General features: G+C 40.0%; 1 protein-coding gene across 6 annotated transcripts in view; it reads right to left on the bottom strand.

Annotated features, from left to right (window-relative positions):
* Positions 1-424: 424 nt before the first annotated feature.
* Positions 425-24,033, bottom strand: part of TBC1D5 (TBC1 domain family member 5) — a 515,710-nt gene continuing 492,101 nt past the window's right edge. For all 6 annotated transcript variants that reach the window (XM_075922103.1, XM_075922104.1, XM_075922102.1 and 3 more), the window contains 3 exons: positions 18,164-18,243; positions 16,201-16,377; positions 425-4,462 (listed from right to left, as the gene is read on the bottom strand). In XM_075922103.1, coding sequence (XP_075778218.1) covers positions 4,166-4,462; positions 16,201-16,377; positions 18,164-18,243 — 554 coding nt within the window. In that variant the 3' untranslated portion in view covers positions 425-4,165. The remainder of the gene's footprint in view (positions 4,463-16,200; positions 16,378-18,163; positions 18,244-24,033) is intronic.

Raw genomic sequence — 24,033 nt, 5'->3', positions numbered from 1 at the left:
TCCCGTGGGCACCGCATTGGGGACCACTGACACAGGCCATATTTACAGGATGGGGGATTCTATCCTAAGAAGCAGTGACACTGAAAAAGATCTAGGAGTCATATTACATAATCAGCTGAACATTAACTCTTCATGTGAGGCTACATCCATGTAATTTACATAATAATCCCTTGGGTTTTCTAGCTCTTGTTACAATGACAAGAAAATAAGAGTAATGAATGGTGGTGATTTCAATTCTATATAACCAATAGAAATGCTCTGAGAGATACTAATGGGAAGCACTATAGAAGAGCCAGATATTCTTTTCAAGAGCTGTTCATCCCTATTTTGGGTCAGCATATCTGTAATTTTTTAATCCCTATTCACCAGATTGCTCCCACCTTTTAGGTGGTGCTGATGAGGAAAAAAACAGATACCCAAAGAATTTGCATTTGTTAGTTCTTTCTTTAATAAAGCAGGTTAGACATTCTTCCAGAGTGAAGATACAAATTTTCACAACTAAATGAATACTCGGTCTGCACTAAGATACGTCCGATATTACATGCATGAGACTTGAAACAGTCATGAGATACAGTACAATGAGCCTCAAATAGGCCCAGGTATATTTTTAAAGTCCCACATTAGTACCTATCTGTATTTTACAATGCATATTATTTTCTATCAGATTACTGTTATCCATGAACATTATGAGCAGTTTGTCTTTGGAAGAAAGAATAATCGCGTGTTAACATGGCAATTTCTTCCTTGGTACATTTGTAACATAAGGCAAGATAGGGTGATTATCTGTCATTTTGTCCAAACTATAGCTATTTGGCTTAATGTATATATAAAAAAGTCTAATGACATTTCCAGTATGATCAAACAGCAACCACAAATGGTATTTGGAATGTAGAGGGACCTGGTATAACCAGAGTGGATTTATCTAATGGGATTCACTGAAATCTCATTTGAATAAATGCCACTCTACTGCCGAGGATTTTTTTCAAATCCCATGGGATAACAGACATTCTAGGCAACAGGGAAATGCACTATTACAAACTTGTGAGTTGTAAAAAAAAGGTTTTATACTTTCAGCTTTGCTAAAAATGTGATATTAATGGCATAACCTCTAATTTTTTAAAAATAAGGAGAAATGTACAACTCACATTCTTTTATGGGACTGAGACTGTTAGAGAATGACAATGTGATCGCTGGAGTAAATGGACAGAAAACAAAAGAATGTTTAACACAATCATAAATCAAGTGTTTACCCCTGCCATCACTGCACAATATTTCTTGATTCTTTGGGTCTCTATAACAGTTTCCCAATTTTTACATATATACTACTTCTGCAGATTCGTGTTTGTGCCACATCAGCAACAACTCTAGTTGGAAGGGGTAAGGTGAGAAAAGCTTGCAGGAATTAAATTAACTGTTTAGTTCCCTGGCATTCATACAAGCTCAGAAATGCAAAATAAAGCTGCACACAAGCATCCAGGTTAAATCTGGAAATGTTTTTTTTTTTTGTGATAGTGTAGAAATAAGAAAACTAGAATTAAACCAACATAAATCCCCCTCCAAAACATTGTGTTTAGGATCTTTCATCAAAACAAACAGGTTGATGTGCAGCACAGTCAAGATGGCTGTCACGCACAATGCTAAACTTGCTAATAACATGCCAGTATTTCTTCATTTTACAAGGAACAAATAATTTTAGAAACATTATATGGTGGATTTTGAATGTGTAAGTGTGTACCCCTGAAATTATGTGATAATTACCTCTTCATTTGTCTTCAGCATTAGACCTTGTATAATCCAACTCCAGCATATCACATTACCTAACTTTGAAATACTGTATTTAACTTCAGTTACAATTACCAATTAATCTGCAAGTATGTACTATTTATTAATAACATTTGCCACGCAATTACAAGTTATTGCATGGTTACTCTACATGTGTCCTGTAAAATAAAATCATATAAACATGGAAGGATTTTGTTATTTATGTACATATAATAATTTAGTGGCATTCTTCTTATTTCCTCAGAGCTGCTGAAAGAATGGGTCTCTATTAATAATTTCTTTTTGTGACTTCCAAAGAATTTAAGAATGATTATGGAATGCAAAAAGAATTATATATTAGGGGGTAACAAACCCTCACATAATATCTGATGCACTGCACATTTCATGGGAGAGAGATTTCCTTTTCCAAATATAAAAACAAGTTATTTAGAATCTTGATCTCATTGAACCACTGTCTTTTTCTTGACTGGCAATGGGAAAGATGATATCATATTTGCATACAGAGAATACATGGTTAGCATCAATGTGATATAAAGTGCTTTTAATTTTGAGTGCCTCAGAGCTCTGTTCCTCTCTCCTTGGTTAAATTATGTTCACCCAATAGCTGGAAGCTGTTTTAATTCAATCTGCTCAGATCTAACACTATTAGCTGGTTAAATTCCCCTAGAAAACCACTGATTTAGACACGCTAATCTCAGTAAACTATTATTCTTCCTAGGGAAGGTGAAATTAGCCAGTATAATTAGGGATAAAAGGTATACTGCTACCTCTAAGAAGAAAAAGATATTAGGCAAAAAGTAGCAGTAATGTGTTGTTCAGTCCTTACCCTTTACAAAATTTGCCAGCTGGTTCTACCATAATATGGTGCTAAGGAAATCTTAAAAATGGGACACAAACCAGGGTCTTTCTCCTGCACAGCTATTGTAGGATGAAGATTAAGAACTCAGGACTACTGAGAACAAAACTGACAGTAATTCTAATTCAGAGCAAGGGCAACTTCATTTAGGATTAGAAGGGAAGATCAAACCCCAGTCAAACTATCTGCACAGAGAAGTTTTATCTCTACATAGCAGCATATACATTTTCACCTCGGCATTAAATTGTGAATCTCTTTTAAACACAGTAGTAGAAGTTCTTTCATTTATTTGCTTTCTTTTGTTGCACATCCCTGGGAATCTAAGTGTTCCTTTTCCTTCTCTCCTTTGCTCAGTAACAAATTACTCTAGCAAGGTGTAGAGGATTTTCAACAACCCCATAATTTGGAGTCAGTCTCCACGTCATTTCTTTTTCATACCTCCCTTTCCTTATTCACAGCCATGCCTACAGGGTATTTCTCTCTCTCTCAAAACAGATGCTTTGACTGAGAACTAATGTTATACTTCAGCAAAAGTCACCATACAGATTCTTCTGGCTAGAGGAAAAGGAATCTCATAGTCTCCTGGAATTCAGAACTTCTGTGGGACAACAGACAATGCTTCTAATCAAATAAATTTGGATAACTCCAAGTCACATTTCTAAGCGAATTACTTCTTAAACTGTAACAGAATTCCCATGAAGGAAAACTACAGCACCATCTTCATGAATGGACTTGATTCTTGTACACAGTAGAGGCTGTACAATGCTTAACATCTACAGAAACAGATTCCAAAGGAACACTATTCCAACACACAACCCCCCTAGTACCTCACTCAGAATTAATAGAAGTCTTTTAACTAGTAGAAATTCAAGCTTCTAGATGCTTTAAAGAGGTTATTTTAGATTTAATTTGGTGTTCTCCTATACCTGAAGTGCTGGTCTTCTATAGTTTTCTCTCTCTGAGTATTGGTCAGAGGTTTCTGCTATCTGATTACAGTAATCTTGATGCCAGTTGCTGAACCAGTGTGTGATATGAAGGATGCTTTGCATCTCTTTGATTAGCATCCCCTCATTTTCTATTCCTAATCTCTAGCAAAATAATGTCCTTCCCATCGAGCATCCTAACCTGGCATATTGGAAAAAGTAAATGTATCAATTGTTTTGTCTCTCTGTCCTCTGTATACCCATTACAATATATGCTTCATTTTATTCTATCTGGTGAGAAACTAAGTAATTAGTACTATAGTTCTAGAAGCTGCTAAAATAACCCTACAACTAGCAGTAGTTGCATATTAGAGCTAGATACTACTGCAGCCATTAAGGAAATCATTAGACAATTTTTATATTCTTTGGAGGGTTGCAATGTATTGCCTGTATCAAATTTGTGCTCTGATCTATTAGCTAGACTTTAGCAGTTGAAATGGGTTACCTTTATACACTTTCTGAGTCAGTTATCCAGCCCTGTAGAATCAAAGTTATTTCAGCTGAGATTTAGTAACTGACCTCACAAGCTCTCCAAGATGTTCATTTAGATGTCCAAGGGGCTGACAATAGTGAAGTCAGAATCTTTGCTATTATTGCTACTATCATCATCAGGGCTCGAACTCAGGTTACTAGAGGAGGCTGAAATAGAGCCCATGAGTGGATCAGAAAAGACCAAGGAAGAACGAGGTGGAACTTCATTCCTTGCTGCTGCCTCCTTGTGTGCATGAAGTAACTGCTCATGCTCAAAGACAGCACCTTTATTTCCCTCCTCTTCTTTGGAAACCAGGATATAGTCATCAGTGCTTCTGCTCTCTGAATTTCCGCTTGTTTCAGCTGTTGCCTGAGAGACAATAATATGAAAATGATTTACAGTAAAACCAAAACACATTTTATTTAAAAATCCCAATTATGGCCATCATTGTTCTACTGCAAACAACTAACATAATTCCAAGCCAAAGTGGACTTTATGATCTCTGCCCAGTGATCGGATAAATACCATTGGGACTTTAAGCGCACAAACAGTTTAATTCAGAGTATACAAACGTATCTTGCACTGTGTCCTAAATATCACTAAGTATGATCCTAGTTGGATACATGGATGGAATTAATTCCAGGCTCAAAAGCCCCCTTATGAAGAATGACCCAATGCCCATCTCTTAAGCCTCAATCTTGGGGAGAAAAAGCGAGAGGAATCTGACTGATTTCAAGTATTGCAGAAGGGCAAGAGAGGGAAATATATTAGGTTTATTAACTAACAAAATATCAAGGACTAAAAGTACTTGTTTACTTTGCATGAAACATAAAGGAGAGAGAAAATAAAAATACATCATCAGGTAATGGAGTTTGTACTAGTGCTATAATACTTTTCTCTTTCATTGCTGCAGTTACCTGTGGCTCCACATAACCAGTTGATCTCAGTTTTCCTTCTTACAGGTACATTCTAGTACTGATGCTTTTTGGAAATCAGAATTAGTGACTTTTTTCTATATTGGTTAATGAGCTAGATATAGAAGTTAGTGAAAATGAATTTTTGGAGAGTGATCTGAACCTCCATCAAGCTTCCGTACTGGCTTGTTCACCAAACTTTCAGACCACTTAGAACAATTGCAATCCCTCAAGAGGGCCATGAGGATCAATGGCATGTCCAGCAAGCAGAAATTATTTGATTAGCAAATTTGTAATCTGTTACCTTGAATGGATGGCAGATTAATTCCCCTTTCTTCCAGAAAAAACAGATAAAATACCACATTCTTATACAGGAAACAGTTTGTTCACCTACCAGAGATCATGATTGGATGCCTAGTCAATTTCATATTGCTGCCACTGAGTAAGAATACACTATGGCAAACAGTCTAAGGTAGGATAAGCAGGTATGAGGTGAGAGGATGTTGATGCCAACTTGTTAAGATTCACAGTCACGCAAGAGTGAGAAAAGACAAAAGAAGTGCAAGGGGCAGCTGGAGCAACATACTTGCCAGTTATATAAGGCTCAAATAGGCAATGATGTGCTAAGCAGGAGCAACTCCCTTAACAATGACTTTTTTCAAGTGAAGTTATACTTCCCAGCACAATGTAACCTAGAGTAAGAGAGATGGGAGGCTTTGGTAGAGGAGGAAAAAGAATGAAAATAGAGGCCAAGGAAGAGCTTAAATGAGATAGAGACAGATTAGTAATATACAGTACCTAAAATTATGTACATCATTAAGGTGCTGCTGATCCATAATCATTAAGGTGCTACTGATAACCATTTCCTATTCTCTCTCTCATTCATTATATAGGAGTACTCTCAAAAGTCTTCAGTCCATTAATGGATCAGGAGGACTGAACTAGGGGATATATAGGAAGCTTATCCTACTAGCTACTGTGCAAGTAGTTGCTACGAAATATTAAAATTTAACAAGGCAAAACATCAGCTGTGAGTGAAAACCAGCTTAGAATAAAGAATTGTGATTCAGTACCTCAAGAACAAAGAAAAGTTTGTACTAAAAAGGTTCCAGAGACATTTCCATTACCAATATGGACCACTTTAAAAATATCTTGTTTACAGAAGTTATTAAACATTCTCATTTTATATAAATTGTTCTACAAATAAATGACCCATTTTAATACTGTCTCTCCAATACAAATTTAAACATCTCACATTGAGTAGCAGTAAAAATGTGACATACATTACAAGCAATAACAAATATCAAATATATAAATTAACGGATCTAAAAAACTGACAGCTGAACACTGTTGCTAATGTTTGCGTGCATGAATGCTTTTTAAAATCACTTACTAAATAATTTGTTTTCTTTCAGGTAACCATTATAAAATTAATCCAAATGCAAATTATTCTTAAGAGTTCTAAAAAACCCTATTTAATATGTTTGTAATATAGTTAAAACCGAGGGGGGGGGGGGGGGAGGGAGCACAATGTATTTTGGTACATGGTCATGGGCCGGCTCCACCCCTTGGAAGGGACAGACCCTGGTTTGGAAGGGGCAAGGCTAGGGACCAGCCTCTCCCTGGAGTTCTCTGGGACTGGAGGCTTTGAATTAAAAACACAGCAAAGGGATCACAGCTCCCAACTCTGCCACTGCCACATTGCCTGGCAGTCACCTGGGGTTGCTGCAGCTATTTAAAGGGCTCATGGCTCCAGCCCCTGCCAGGGTAGCACCATGCCCATGAGCTGTGAACCATTTAAATAGGATCCTGCTGCCTGAGTCAGTGCCTGGAAATTCAGTGACATGGGCAGCAGGATATAAATAGAAAGTGGTCAGATGCACTCCATGGGCCAAATCAAAGTGTTGAGTGGGTTGGATCTGCCGTCGGATCACAGCTTGCCCAGCTCTGGTTAAAATGAACAGTTAGTAAATTTCCTATTCCTTTTATGATTTAAAAAAAAATGTTTTCACTTAAAGAAGTTATAAAGAGATCTAACTTTACAGACACACTATTTAAAACACTTTTTCTATAATGAAGCCTTCTTTAATTACTTTTTTGTTTGATCTATTTGAATTTCTATCTTCATAATCTGTCGGCTAATCAGCTAACATGTCTAGGGCTCTGAGAACACAGACAGTGTACAAGAATGGCTTAGCTCCAGAAATTCATTAACAGTGTACTGTTAGATTCCATGGACATCCATCAGAAAGCATTACAAAGGGCCAGATTAAGGTCTTTGGGGACCATAGGTTCCATTGCAAATTTCAGTCTCCTTCTTTTTACATCAATAATGTAAACTATTTTAAACTCTCTTAGTTGACGTAATCCACTTTCCCTCTTTCCCCCGTTCTTTTTGGAAACCTCTTTTGAGAACTGAGTGTATTTTATAATTGTAGTCTGATGGCACCATATTAACCATTATTTTAGACTTCCCAGCACTCTTGTCTAAGATGGCTACTACTGTAGGAAACCGAAAGCATTGCCTAGCATCACGCTTACAAATAGGTTACCAGAGACAGCCATCTTGAAGATATCTGAAAGGCATACAGGCTGACCCCTTAGGACAGTGAACAGTTTCCTAAATTCTGATAAGTGCTGATGCCTGGTTAGACAACCCCTCCCCTCCAATTTAATAAAGTGAAAAGAAAAGAAAGAATCATATTTTAACTTCTTTTCTTTTATGATTAGGTTCTTCATTTTTAGCCTACCCAAATTTTGGGCCTCTAAACCTGGGTTTGGTAGAAGTATGATTCAGACTGGAACATATCCATTGCCCCCAATATGATCTAAAAGGCTTGGCATAAATATAGGTTTGAATTTGGAACACACTATTACTTTGATGCAGATATTTCCAGAGGTAAAAAATATGTCTCTCCATTCTTTGCTTTGCCTGTTTCTCTTTCAGGAAACTCATATTGACGTGAACCATGTTCTGTTCCATCTGCCGCCACTACTGAATAAATGAAAAATGACAGAAATATACTTCCAGCAGCTTTTGAAAGTGTTTTCGCCAGGTGCCATATGGGTTCTCCAAACATTTTTTTTCCCTGATGAATATCAGTTACTAATATCAGGCATATTTCAGTTGCCTACATATTGTGAACAAGCTAAAACTAACAATAAGAATACATTTTAAGTAAGCCTAGAAGAACAGCAGCAGTTCATTTTGTTTCTTTCTTGGGCTAGTTAAAAGAACAATAATGTATTAATTATACAATATTTAGCAATGCAAGATTTCTATTTATCCACGGTATTGCTAATGAAATGAATGCTGTATTTTGTGGCTACGTCTACACTGCCAGTTTTGCCGGCAGTGAATATGCAAATGTGGTGCAGATTAGCATATCACACCTCATTTGCATAATTTATGCGATGCATTTTTGCTCAAGGCATTTTTGAGAGAAAAAAAGTAGTGTGGACATTTTCTTTTTTTCGCAAAACCCCCTTTTCTCGCCAGATCCTTATGCCCCAAAAAAGGAGGTTTACCAATCTGGCGGGAAAAGGGGTTTTTGCGCAAAAAGAAAACGTCCACACTACTTTTTTTACCCACAAAAACCCTTTGCGCAAAAGTGCCTTTCATAAATTATGCAAATTAGGTACAGTGATATGCTAATCGGTGCCTCATTTGTATACTCATTGCCGGCAAAACCGGCAATGTAGACATAGCCTGAGCCTTTTTCTTATTGCACTGTAGCACAGAGTTAAAAATGGAACATTAGAAAATAAAGTGGTCATGAGTGGTGTGGAGAGGGCTGATAAAGAAAAGTTATTTATTAGTTCCCATAATAGAAGAACTAGAGGACACAAAATGAAATCAATGGGTAGCAGATTTAAAACTAATAAAAGAAAGTTCTTCTTCACACAGTGTGTAGTCAACCTGTAGAACTCCTTGCCAGAGGAGCCTGTGAAGGCTAGGACTATAACAGAGTTTAAAGAGAAGCTAGATAATTTCATGGAGGTTAGGTCCATAAAGGGCTATTAGCTAGGGGATAGAAATGGTGTCCCTGGCCTCTGTTTTTCAGAGGCTGGAGAAGGATGGTAGGAGACAAATCGCTTGATCATTGTCTTCGGTCCACCCTCCCTAGGGCACCTGGTGCTGGTCACTGTCGGCAGACCGGCTACTAGGCTAGATGGACCTTTGGTCTGACCCAGTACGGCCGTTCTTATGTTCTTATGTAAAGTCCTCCTTATATGAGTGATTCTTTACAAAATGTCAAGTGCTGGAGCAACGTGCCACTACGCCCAAACATACATAGTAGAGTGGTATAAGTTGAACCTCTATAGTTCGGCATCCTCAAGACCTGACTAGTGCCAGACTAGTGCCAAACCAGAGAATTTATCGAACTATGAGAGGTCAATATTGTCTAGCAGCATTACCAACACTTCCACTGCTCACTGGACTCTTACAATACGTTTAGGGGTAAGCTTGAGCTAAATAACAGCATAGAGCATGGAGAGGCAGCACTGGTAGTGGTAAACAAAGTTTACGGCATTACGGGAAATTTGGCCACATCCATGATAAGTGGAGACCCAGCTAACTAAAATCATGCTGGACCACAAATGTTGCTGGATCAGAGAGGTTCAAACTCTATGAACAATACCACCAAGCTCCTGTATAGTGTTTTCCATCTTTCTATTAAAAAATATTTTCTTTACAGAGGAGGTCAGTATCATTACTCCCGTTTTACAGACGGGCAAACCTAGATATGGGGTGGGTTTCTCTTTTGATTAATGAAGTGACAAATAAACCATATCTAAAAAACATGAAAGACAATGGGCCAGATTTTAATCTCATTTACACCAATATAAATCTGCAGTAACACTAATTAATTCAACTGAGTAATACTGATGTGAGATGAGAGGCCTACTGTAGATGAGAGGAGATTTGGGCCCAAGACATTTTCATTAGAAAGGCCATACTGGGTCAGACAAAAGATCCATCTTGCCCAGTTTCCTGTCTCCCAACAGTGATCAATGACAGGTCTCCCAGAGTCTCTGGAATATAAATGTAACTTCTAGATAATAGACTCAGCAGCCATAAAAGGCCACAATAAATAGAATTACTCACACATACAGTCAAATTTATTCTGCTGGAAATATATTAGGTAGGAATGAAACTAAAGCAACACAACATGTTCTAAATCATTAAGGTTTAGACGTTTTTAAACTTTATGCTATATTCAGAAAATGCTTCCAGTTTGACCTGGAAATATCATTGTAGCATATTACCTTCATTAAGACTAAAAAGCTGTGGTCCTGCTTGGAAAAAATTAGTAATGTGCTCATTTCACTGGCTACTAAACTTAGAAGTTTGTATCTTTTAATTTTCATGACATAGGGTCAAAACTATGTCTAGACACAAAGTAGTCAGAAACAGCAAAGAATGCTGGGGTATTAATATTTCTTCTCAACAATAAGCAGTTCTAAAGTTGCTTTCTTATTTTTGTTGTTGTAATAAAGTTATGCTCATTACTATAATTGGAACTCCCAGAAAATAAGAGAGAAGATTAATAAGAATAAATGCACTGAACCCAAAAAAGTGAATGCATCCTAATCTGCAGATATTAACCAACAGAAGATTTATCTGGAGTTGCTTCAGACCCTAAATTCAAATAAGTTTAAATAATTGTTCTGGGCTGGGACTGGGGATGAGGGGTTCAGTCTGCAGGCTGTGCTGTGGAGAGAGGACAACCCAGCTCTCTTTCACCGCAGCAGTTTGAGGCCATGTGAAAAGCACCTTTCTCCATGGTCCTTGCAGCTGCAGCGGGTACAGCCAGAGTAGCGGTGCATGTCCCCCATCTGGGAGACAGATAGACATACAGACAGACAAACACCCTGAAATATATAGTAGATAGCTGTCCCTTTTTCCACCCCTGCTATCCCAACAGGGTCCTCTTGATGCCTCTGTGGTCATTCTACAGTATAACTTCCTTCCTATCAGACTCCTTCCTTTCTATTTTGTGGTAAATAATCAAATTCCAGACACATCCCATTGTCTTGGCACAATGAAACCTTTTACCTTGCTTTATGTTATCAACAAGAGGAAGCTGCATACCAAATTTGGTAGTTCTAGCTCTTTGGCGGTCTATTTGTTCAGGAACTCCTTGGCTACATCTACACTGGCATGATTTTCCGGAAATGCTTTTAATGGAAAAGTTTTCCGTTAAAAGCATTTTCGGAAAATCGCGTCTAGATTGACAGGACACTTTTCCGCAAAAGCACTTTTTGTGGAAAAGCGTCCGTGGCCAATCTAGACGCGCTTTTCCGCAAAAAAGCCCCGATCGCCATTTTTGCGATCGGGGCTTTTTTGCGGAAAAGAAATCTCTGCTGTCTACACTGGCCCTTTTGCGCAAAAGTCTTTCGGAAAAAGACTTTTGCCCGAACAGGAGCAGCATAGTATTTCCGCAAAAGCACTGACAATCTTACATGAGATCGTCAGTGCTTTTGTGGAAATTCAAGTGGCCAGTGTAGACAGCTGGCAAGTTTTTCCGCAAAAGCAGATGATTTTGCGGAAAAACTTGCCAGTCTAGACACTCCCCTCATGTTTAGGAGGAGTTCTTAAACAAATACAATCACAGATAGACAAACACATATTTTAAAAATACATAGTAAGATTAAAGCTGAAAAATCTTATGTAATGTTTCATTAGGGCTAAGTTTGCACAACTCTTACATTTGTCAGCAGTTTTTCGTGAATAGTCTCATTTACAACAATGTGAGAATAAATCCTTAGCAGCCCAAGTAATATGTGCACTATCAAACACAGAAGGTGTTGTGTGTTATACCTTACCTTTCATTTTATACTATCAATCAATGTTAAAGATTATTAATAAGGCATCTACTATATCAATACTAAGGCGCAAATATTTTTTATGTGAAAAGTAAGATGCTATTATATAAAACGAGTTGTCATTAGACATGCAGTGTTGTGGCCGTGTTGGTCCCAGGATACTAGAGACACAAAGTGGATCTTTTTCCTGGACCAACTTCTGCTGGTAAGCAAGAGAAGCTTTTCAGCTTACATGTCATTACTGCTTTAACTGCTTTTGTTAAAACCAGACTTTCTTTTCTTGCCATATAGAAGGCATTGATTAAATTCGTGTTAGCCCACATGTTCTCAAGCGGGTTACCACTGGAATTTAACAAATGCATTCACTATGGCAGAAAAGTCTGGTTTTAATAACCATGGCTAAAAGCAGTAATGACATCCGTGATGAACTGGGATTTCTTTCTGTATCTCTTTTGAACTTTGGATGATGTTATGAAACTGCATCATGAAATTGCTTTGTCATGGAATACTTTATATGTATGTGAATCTTCAATGAGTTAGCAGGGTTGTACCATTACTGTGCCAGCCTAGAGAAATGGTGAATGATCAGCACTCACCAACAGTATGTTCAAAGTAAAACACATTGGAACATGTTCTCTTCTTGTTTGAAGGGACGCGAGTGCAAAGCAGTAGAAAGTTACCAAAAGGCAGAACAAAAGAAGTAGGTGACCCACTTGGAGTCTATCAAAGAACTCACAGGGAGGAACTGGGGAGAGAACCATTTTGCACCACATTAAGACAAGGGTGCTGCAATGACAAAATAAACAAGGAAATGCATGGCCCTGTTTGCTGAAATATAGATGGCCTTCCAAGAGAAGGATGAAAGTGAGGAATGCTGCATTTAGGATATTTTATATGATCTGTGCTCTTCTGTGCTATCTGTTGACAGGAACCTTAAGGAAAAGTTGATAGACTGAGAAAACTGCGTGTGGGCTGCTTCACAACTACTTTGTGCACCTGAGAGATTTAATCTGTAAACCCAGAGCATCACCCCTTTTGGGGATGGAGTTCTGAGACAGGGGTGTGTTTAAGTACTGAGAAGTGGGGCAAGGCGGCTGCAGAGCAGATTCAAGCACTCAGAAAGGGGGTGCAGTTACATTATCTGACCCTGAGGATGTGTCTAAGGACTCAAACCTGGGGTAGCAGCTGGACTCTGTTCAGATTCCACAAGTAGGGTTGCCAGGTATCTGGTATTGAACTGGACAGTTCAGTATTTTCACCTGTCTGGTAAAAAAATTCGGAAAATACTGGACACCTAAAATGTCCAGTATTTTCTGATTTTTTTCCCCGGCCAGGAGGCAAAAATACCGGGTGCTTACCTGGTTCCACAGGAGAGCTGTTTGGCCAGGAGCAGGAAGACAAGATTGCGGACAGCCGGCGAAAGTCTGTTAGAGCCAAAAAGCTTCAAAACCTTTTCTTAAAGGGGATAAGCTTTTGATTTTATTTTGCTTAACTCTTGGGGTTCTTTGTGTGTGTGTGTGTGTTTGGTATTTTTGGTTAAACCATCTGGCAACCCTAGACACAACTTTAAAACACCCCTGAGAACCTAGAGCAAAAAGTCTTGAATTCTCCTCACAGCAGGCCTAGAAGGTGGTCAGGAAGGGGCACTCAGTCGGGTCTGTATCAACATCCATTATAAAGGAGCTAGTAAACATGAAATGTAAAAACCTTTTATCTTTGCAGCTACCATAATTAAGTCAAATGAGATAAATTTTATTTTTAATATTGAAATACAATTTTTAACAGCTGATCATACAAATCCTCTTGCTTTTAACAATCACAACTTCCTGTTTCACTAGTTTTAGGTAAAACAAAAAACAGGACTATGTAAGTAACTCTATTATTTCCTTTCATTCACTCCAGCAGTGCTGAGTTGGTTCAACAAGCTGTGGTAGAAAACTGAGCACAGACTAGAATGGACTTGGGATGTTAAATATCGAGCAACTGACTAATCAAATAGTCGATGCATTTTGCATCGACTATTTGATTAGTCGATAGGGCGCCTCCACCTTGGAAGTATAGTAACAGCCCTAGGGCTGTTGCTACTCTCCAAAGGTGAAAGTGCTGCGTGGAGCCCAGGGTCAGCTGGGGAATGACCCTGGGCTCCATGCAGCACTGCTGCTTTGAAATGCTGTGGGGAGCCCGGTGTCAGGCTCCTTGAGGCATTTCAAAGCGGCAGCACCCCATGGAGCCTGGGATCAGCTGGGGACTCCCCCACTAACCCTGGACTCCTTGCGGCACTGCTGCTTTGAAATGCCATGGGGAGCCTGGTGCCATGCTCCCCAGAGCATTTCAAAGCAGCAGTGCTGCATGGAGCCCAGGGTCAGCGGGGGAGTCCCTAGCTGATCCTGGGCTCCACGTGGTGCTGCTGCTTTGAAACGCTATGTGCAGCCTGGGGACACCCCAGCTGGCCCTGGGCTACATGTGGCATTTCAAAGTGGCAGTGCAGCATGGAGCCCAGGGTCTGGCCCTAGGCTCCACATGGCACTGCTGCTTTGAAGAATCCCTTCATCTCCCCCCTCCCTTTGCTGCCTCTTTCTAATAGAGGCGGCAAGGGGGAGAAGTAACTAGTCAACTAGCCTGTTGACTATCTAATAAGCATTTGCTTATCGGCTAGTCGTTCACATGACTGGACCATGGCAATGAGAATGCTGATACTGATTTCCCAGTGCTGTGGGTAGAGATACTGGTGCTGGTGTATTACAGAAGCAATTTCTGAACTTTGTTGAGGAGTTCTTACTGGAAATCACACATTAATAAGTATAAACAGCTACTAATACGATTACAGGTTCAACTAGTGATGTCAACATGTAGACAATGACAATTAATTGATAAGCCTAGGTTTATCGGTTAATCCTGTTGACTACACGCACTCCCCTCCTTTGCTGCCTCTGTATTAGAGGTAGCAAGGTGGGGGAGGCGGGAGCTGGCTTTTCAGCTGGCTCTCTGTGAGTGCTGGCTGTGCAGATCCGCCTCCCTCCCACCTTCAGGGAGCAGCCAGTGCTGGGGGGAGCCAGCTTAAAAGCTGGCCTCTCAGAACCGGCTCTATGGTGCCGCCTGTCTCCCCTAGTTACTTTCTCTATCAGAGGCAGCAGCATGTGGTGGATGGGGTGGCTGCTCCATGGCAGCAACCCTTGTCCATGTGGGGTCCAATCTCCCTGTAGACAGGAGCTGCTGCTGCAGAGCAGCCTCTGTCCATGAAGAACTTAGCCTACCGCAAACAGCAGCTGCGGCCATCCTGCACCGCTGCCTGTGATAGAGCACAGGATGGGAGGAGTTCCCCGGGAATGGGGCCGGGAGTACACTGGCTGCTGGCCCCACACCTTTGGGAACTATTGAATAGTCGTGCAACCACTAAAATTTCATGTGGTTACATGACTATGCAATTACACGCTATATAAAATCCCTTGGCTCAACAAAGACAAAAGCCATGTAATGTGCAATCTTTTGTAACCGTTTTTCATGAAGGGTGAAAGCATTGTACTGATTCAAGGAAAAAAGCCAATAAAGAAACCTCAAACAACTAAGAGGGAATGAGAAGTTAAAATGATCTAGCTGTATCTTTTTTTGGCACTTGAAGTTGGACACACTGGTGCAATGCAGTAATCAGCTGTTGCATAATTGAATTCTAGAGGACAGAGGCAATGAGAATATCTACCCACAGGAAAATGTTAAATCCCAAGCACCAATAATACCTTTATAGCATTCTTTTAAAATTTATTTTGAACCCTTTTAAATATGAAACTAGTTTACTGAGAAGCAGCTGAGAACTATTCAGACAAAATGAAAACCAACTGTACTTGATGTTTACAAAACCTTAAATCAAAGTAGTCAATGGGAGTTTTGCAACTGACTTCGCTGGGAGTAGGATTGGGCTCAAAGCCTTATCTACCAGCGAACAGCATTCCATTATCATAAAGGAGGCAATGCTTCTGGGAAAAAAGGGAGGGACACTAGTTGGAAGAATGAGGTGGGATCCATCAGCACTTAAGAGACAAATAGAAAAGGTGAAAAGGAAAAGCAGAGAACCAAGAAAAGGGATCAAAAACATCACAGAGAAATTCAAACCCTGGGAAAACTGATTCAGCTAAGGGAGCTCCATGTCTTTTTTGACATTGTATTAATTTATTTTAAGCTATTTAAATAGAACATTTTTAAAATTGCATTTGTAGGTAAATGTCTTAAGTCACAAAAATAAGTTTTCAAAATTGTCACAATTTGTGAGATTTTAGGCACTTCTGAAAAACATTCTCACGGTGTTTAATGAATGCCACACTATTTCCATCAGGAAACTACATCCATTTCAGCCAAGTTACTACTTACCTGAAGTATTGAGAGGCAGTGTTGCTTTGCCATAACAGATCCTTTTAGGATATCACCCATTTCTTTGTTCTGAGTGCTGGAACAGTAATGATCATCTTCTATTGTGATTTGCTCATTCTCTTCAGCCTCCAGCTGGCTCTGGTTGAAACGTAAGGAGCCCTTTAGAATATCCTTGATCTATTTGCCAAGCAGAAGGAAAAATAAGAACATTAGGAAAAATCTCTAAAGCTTGGGCTAGGCAGACAGCATGCCTCTCATGCACTATATTTTTTTAAAGTGATTTACTACATTTTTTTTTTGAGGAAAACAAGATAAATGGTAATATTTGCACTGGTTAAAGATCAAGCACTGGGGTGCTACCAAAAACTGGAACACACAAAGTATTTAAAAAGAACAAACTACTTATATGCTCTCCAGCAGTTAGGCCTTGTCTACATTACCAAATTTTGTCAACAAAACTTACAACAACCACCAAAAGTCAACAAAACACTTTCTCCCCGTCGCTAAATCATATCCACGTTGGTGGCACCATCCTAGGCAGTGTGAGCAATGCACTGTGGGTATGTATTCTACAGTGTAGTATTGACGGAAGGCAGAACTGATACCTGCGCATTACAGGATTCCCTCCAAGTTCTCCCACAGCATTCTCAGCTGCTCTGTGAGCTCTCTCTGCTGAGGAATGACCAAAAGCAGCACAGTGGCCAGGCCCCTGCGGCAGCAGTCTGCTTGTCACTGTTCCTAGTACAGGGCAGAACAGGATCATTCCAATCATTTGCTTTTTGTTTGTTTCCCAAAGGGAGCAACACACTCAGCTATCAGATACTTCGTGGAGCTATGAAAGGGGAGGGGCGCATGCCTGAGGGGAAGCAGAGATCAAATCAGGACAGGCATTGTGGGATACTGGCAGAAGCCAGTTCTGTCAATAAAACCAACAGCAGTGTCTACACTAGCTTTTTGTCAATAATAAAGGGAGAAGGAAATAAAGTCTCTTGGGGTATGTCTACACTGCCACTCTAGTTCGAACTAGGGTGGCTAATGTAGACATTTGAACTCGCAAATGAAGCCTGGGATTTAAATATCCCAGGCTTCATTTGCATGTTCCCAGGTGCCGCCATTTTTAAATGCCCCGTAGTTCAAACTACCTGCCCGCGGCTACACGTGGCACCGACTAGGTAGTTCAAATTAAAGCTCCTAATTCGAACTACCGTTATTCCTCCTACAAGGAGGTTTAACAGTAGTTTGAATTAGGAGCTTTAATTCAAACTACCTAGTCCGTGCCGCAGGTAGCTGCAGGCAGGTAGTTCGAACTACGGGGAATTTAAATCCCCGGCTTCATTTGCAAGTTCAAATGCCTACATTAGCCACCCTAGTTCGAACTAGGGTGGCAGCGTAGACATATCCTCATGGGGTGGAAGTATTTTGTCACCAAAACTGGGATGTTTTCCCAACAAAAGTTACATTGCACTGTGTATGCTCTCGCTGTTCTGTCATAAAAAGACAGTTTTGGGTGACAGGACTTGGTAGTGCAAACAAGGCCTTCGATATTGGGCATACATTATGGTACACCAGTTAAAAGATATGCCGGAACTAACACAAGTGAAATAGTTCTAAATGGCAGATGCACATTGTTCAGTAATATTCTTGTCTAAGGAACGTAGTAGTACTTTTTCTTCATCTCAAATGACACTGAAATATTGGCTTTTTTGATACAGGTGATAGACGCATGGGTATTGAATACTGTGTATGTTATGCATTGAAGGAGTGATGGTTTAATGAATGATTAAAGCTGAAAACTGAGAATAGAGCTACCAGGGTGCTACTCTCAGGCTACCATAGACTTCCTGAAATTGAGACTGAGTAGGATGCTTAACTCTCTATGGTTCAATTTCACCTCCAGAAAAAGAGTCCTGTAAAGCTTAATTATATTAATCTTTGTAAAGATGAATTCAGTCAATATCTATACCTGCTTCAAGCCAGCCAGTGACACCAGAATTTCATCTTCTTTCTCCAGGTGTTCCTGTAATATGACTTCCTGAATATTTCCTGCAACACAAAGAACAATATTTTCCTAAATGATCACTCAGTACTTACCTGCCACCAACTTACAGTCAGCACTAGTATGCTCACAAATTAGCACCAATGTCTAATGCTGTCACGCAAACACAGTCACATCGATCCACAGTGTGGCAGCTTTACTCATTGTAGAAGGCATGAGAAACTTGGCTAGACAAATCTATACATCTGTAAGAACTCCCACAATGATGCTGTTAGTTGAATCAATCAGGGCACACAACAGACTATTCCTGAGCCCCAGAAGAAAGCTGATGACTATAATCTTCATGAGCTCCAGTTTTTAAATTAAAGGATCTAGTCATCTGGTTGCTTCTGCTTTCATCCCCATTCAGGTGTGTAACCTTCTTGACTCTGGGAACATACCAGGAAGCACTCAGGAATTTTTACACAGCAGTAGTACCTGTGTACCCCTTATGTTAGTTTAAGAGTGCCCTCTTTCTAGTTCAGCTACTTCCTATTGCCAGCACTGATGTAGATTTCCTTGGCCTATCTGTACCAAGAATGAAATCCTCACCTCTGCTCCCTCCCCTTTACTCTTTTACACAGACTAGAGTAAAGGGACCTTAATAGTTTTATATCTGGCCGAAGGAAGACAGCTGAAAGTGTGTTTTTCAAGGATCCCCTGGGAAGCCCTTTCACAGGGGATTTGCTGAGACCAGGATAAGTGTATAAGAGGAAGGTACAAAACACCACCCTGCATGTTCAGGGCAAGAAAGAATGAGAAGTCAAAGCTTCTGTTACAGATATGACGAATAGGGATAAGACAGTAGTGTTGTCAGCAGTGAGGGTATGTCTAGACTCTGGTGACAGAGACATGTAGATTAGGCTACCCGGCATAGGAAAATGAAGCGGTGATTTAAATAATAGCTGCTTCATTTAAATTTAAATGGGTGCCGTGCTGAGCGGATCAGCTGTTTATCAGCTCAGCACGGTAGTCTGGACGCTCCGCGGTCAACATCAAAGACATATGTCGACCTCCCCGGTATGCCTCATGGGATGAGGTTTACCGGGGAGGTCGACAAATGCCTTTGATGTCAACCGCGGAGCGTCCAGACTACCGCGCTGAGCTGATAAACAGCTGATCGGCTCAGCCATTTAAATTTAAATGAAGGGGCGAGTATTTAAATCGCCGCTTCATTTTCCTATGCCGGGTAGCCTAATCTACATGCCTCTGGCGACAGAGGTATGTAGTCTAGACGTACCCTGAGAGAATATGGCACTGCAGAGCATTTCACAGGAGAGAAAAGGAGTACAGATTGGCCATGTTGAATTTAAGATAAATACCTACAGAACGAGATGAGAGCAAGTGGGGATGAGATGGGTCATAAGAAGACAGTTAGAAAGTTAGATCTAAAAGCCATGATGTAAAGATGGCAGTTCACATCACTGATGGCAATTCAGATCAGATCACCCAGATATAGGTGTAAAGCAGTGTTTCTCAAGTTGTTTTCCACAGACCTTTAATGGTCCTCGACTGTCTTGAAGGTGGCTCCAGCCCGGCACTGCCACAATGGAGAAGCAGGGGTGGTGCGGCGACAGTAAGCACCCATCATTTCCCCCAGGCCCAGACCCCCAGGTTCAGAGAAACCCCATTCAGATGTTCCTGGTGCACTTCTGTGTCATTTTGTGGAACTGGGTGAGGGGAACAATGACAATGAGGAGGCTGGTTTCATGAGCTCTGCCATTTCCTCCTGCAGAGTGGGGGGCTGCAGCCTTGGGCATTGATGACTCCTGTAAGTGCCAAAGGCCTTCATTACTTCCCAGAGTAAGTAGCCTGAGATAGGAAGGGCTGGACCGCTCGGCTTGAGTTGTGGCCTGACTCCCAGATGTAGGCAATGAGCCACCCATCAGGGGTCCTGGCTGTCCTCCTGATCTCTCCTTTCCCTTTCAGGATGTCAGAGATCTTCCCCTTGCTGATCCCTTCAGCTTCTTGATCAGAGCTGGTGAGTGGGAGATGGTGTTGGCTTAAATATAGTGGGAGATGGTGTTGGTGGGGCACTCTGGGGCTGAGTCTGACTTTTGATCCAGTGCCAGGGTCAGTGCTGTCTCCATTAGAAGTGCCCCGAGGCGAATGTCTCTTTCTTTGTCTGGGGATTAAAAGACTTGCAAATGCGACACTTGTCGCTAATGTGCCCCTTGCCCTCGGATGCTTGCACAATTAATCAGATTTGAAGTTTGGGGCATGCTCTTTCTCTAGTGAGAGTCCTGTCTGGGACAACCTCCACATTACAAAACTAATGCTAAAGTACTGCATTAAGGGAACTAAACTATGAAACTTTACATTATGCAAAGAATGTGTTCATCTAGAATTAGAGATAACAAAACTGGTTGAAGCTCCAGAAGTCCATTCACCATCATTAGAGGCCAGAAGGAACTGAAAGTAGGGGTAGGTGGCAACGTCTCATACTGTGCCATGCAGGAATCACTCCAGAGGGTGCCAAACCTGCTCCACCCACGAATACTACTAGAGAAAAACATCTGGTGCAGGTGCACATGGCGAACATACATACCTAATGTGGAATGAAATGTGGGCAATCAACTTGAAGAAAAATCAGAGATGGCAGAGAGAGATCTCTCTTTAGTGTACTTGGTCTGCTTCCCCTCTTCAGTTCCTCCTATATTTTACCACCTATTATTTATGGCAAATGTCTCTCCTATTAATCTCCTCTCTTATCCTAGGGTCTCTTGTGGCACCTTTACATGCACATGGCACCTTCTGAGAGGAGCTGGCTTGAAACAGCTGCAGGCTTTATTATGATTGCTGCCTTGCCAGTGCTGGCTGCTGATCAATGATTTGTGCACATTCAACGTTGCCAGGATCACATTAAATTTAGCTTTCTTCTTTATCACCGGAGCTGTGATTACAAGAACATTCTTCAAAGTCAGAATGGAGGAGAACTAGCGACTTGCAACACTCACATTTTCAGTTTAGGATACTTAACCTGGGGACATCAAGAAGAAAGATGCTTTATTTCAGTTCTAAATCTTTCCCAACCAGGAGTAGAAGAATAGGGTTCATACAAGTGTCAGGGATTCAATAAGATCATGTATTTCGTGTTTCACATACTGATCCTTCAGTGTGACACTTACTGAAGAAAAAAAGGGTTATTAGGAAAGATTAAAAAGGTCCTAATACTTCTAAGTTCCCCAATACATTTGTCACAATATAATTTCTATTTCAGTTGCACTACAATGACAAGAAAATCTTTGGTATTCAATACAACAGTGCACTAACTACTGGTAAACAGTTGACTTTTTAAAGGTGACTACTGTATCTAAATTATAAATATATTGTACATGGTATATCTCAGTTTCAGTCTCCTTTACTCTTACAGTTCCCCATTTTCCCTTTATTTTATAAGAGAGGCTGCATTTCCATTATAATTGGATTGAATGTGAAACTGGAATCCATACACCTCATTTAAAGTTGGCCATCAGATCTGAAAGTTAATTTCTCTGCATGACCTCTGCAGACAATTTAGTATGATATATAGACATTGATGCTTATTAACAAAACCCAACAAGTTTCTAGTGGTTTCCTTAACATCCCCAAATGACAATGAGTGAATTATTTTCATTTTCAAACTAATGGGTTTATGAAAGGTTAATTGTTTTGCATATAAAGACAATAATATCAAGTAGTCAAAGTCTCATCCACCTCCTTCGCATTGTGCGTGCCATCTTTGAACATGATTTCATTGCACAGTTTTCAAAAGCAGTGCCTAAAAGTGTTTAAAATGATAAAAGGATGTGTCTTTGAAATGCAAATTCATAAAATTTATTTTTTTTTAATCTACAGTATATTGAACTGGTACTGAATGAAGACTGATTGCTTCATCTGACTGATATTTTGAGATTGACAAACAGCAATGATAAATACAGTGGGGCAAATTTGACTGAGCTCTGATGTGTACTTCTTTATGATGTACATTTATTCAGTGTGGCCACAGATTGACCTGTGTTTACATAGGGTACATCTACACAGCAGGGCTAAAGTCAAATTAAGCTACGTAACTTTGGCTATGTCAATTGCATAGCTGAAGTTAAAATAGCTTAATTTGGCTTTTGGTGCTGTCTACACAGCAGGAAGTCAAAGGAAGGATCACTCTTCCTTCAACTTCCCTTATTCCTCGTGAAATGAAGGTTACTATGAGTCAAAGTAAGAAGTCCTCCTCCAGCTCGACATTATTTCATAATAAAAGCTTGTAGCGTAGACGTGCACTATGTTATTTCAGAATAACATACTGACATTCTGAAATAATGTTGCTATGTAGACATAGCCTTAGTGTAAACTTAACATTGTAGTGGAAACCACATTGTTACTGAAAATTAAAGATATTGCAAGTGTGAAATACTAAAGCTAAAGTAACAAAACTTGATATTGGTTAAAAAACAATATTTCAGACTCTGAGATGACTTTTCTTGTGTTCTTCTTGTCATATATTTATATTTGTATTTGGATACAATATTACTAATAATTCATATTCAGTAGTCACCTTTAAAAACTCACTTATTTACCAACAGTTAATGTCCTATTGGACTGAAAACCAATTATTCTCTTATTGGTAAAATCTAAAATGGTAACTATTGATTTTTTTAAAAAAAGCAATTGCTTGATATATAAATATACTAACATTGTGGTCAGTGCAGAGGTGCACTAGCCCAAAAGCAGCATGGTGCCTCTCAAAGGAATGCCAGGAAAATGTAGGCACTGTGTCACCTTTTGATAGCTTCTAGCGAGTGCTCCTATGCATTATAAGCTCCTATGAAAAATGGCAATGGTACTAGATTTACACAGTCCTTGTTCTTAGGCCACGTCTAAGCAGAAAGCTTGATGCTGTGGTGGTCCATCTTTCGGTAGTATATTTAGTTGGTCTAGTAAAGACACGTTAAATCAAACGCTAAGAGTGCCCCCATTGGGACCAGTACTTCTATTCCTTGTGAGGAGTAAGTGAAGTTGATGGGAACATTTCTTCTGTTGACCTCCCTCTATGATAGTGATAGAGATGTAGCCGTGTTAGTCTGGGGTAGCTGAAGCAAAATGCAGGACAATGTAGCACTTTAAAGACTAACAAGATGGTTTATTAGATGATGAACTTTCGTGGGCCAGACCCACTTCCTCAGATCAAATAGTGGAAGAAAGTAGTCACAACCATATATACCAAAGGATACAATTAAAAAAAATGAACAAATATGATCCCTCTATGATGACAGTGCAGAAGCTTGGCTTAAGGTCTAGCGACTCCAGCAATGTTTTTTTATGTACCTGGAATTTTGTACTTTAAGACAAACTTCCCCCATAGTGGCGAGGAGTCCTGTGGCACCTTATAGACTAACTGAAGTGTAAGAGCATAAGCTTTCGTGGGCAAAGACCCACTTCGTCAGATGCATACTTCCCCCATAGTGTGGAGCTGGCCGTAGCTATTTCAGAATGGTGCAAAGGGATGCACTCTATCTTTTGTATTTGTGCAGGGCTGGCCACAACAGAGCCAAATATGTGGTGGTTTTATCCATGTGATAAATCACATTTATGGCATATCACCTGCTGCCTCTCTTGCACTCTACCCATTAAACCATCTCCACTCAGCTTCTAAAACTGTAACATTTTACTCTGTTTCAAAAGGTATTTATCTTTTAAAAAACCCTATCAGAGAAAGTTTTTCTTCTTGCATCAAAATGAGCCGATCTGACTCTGAATATATAAATTGAACAGATCTATAAAATAAGAGTTCTTTTTTGAATATTCAGTTTTTAAAGTAA

Source organism: Pelodiscus sinensis, chromosome 2 (assembly GCF_049634645.1).
Source record: "Pelodiscus sinensis isolate JC-2024 chromosome 2, ASM4963464v1, whole genome shotgun sequence".
Taxonomy (NCBI): domain Eukaryota; kingdom Metazoa; phylum Chordata; order Testudines; family Trionychidae; genus Pelodiscus; species Pelodiscus sinensis.
Note: the sequence above shows the minus strand (reverse complement) of the source record. Positions and strands in the feature narration are given on the sequence as shown.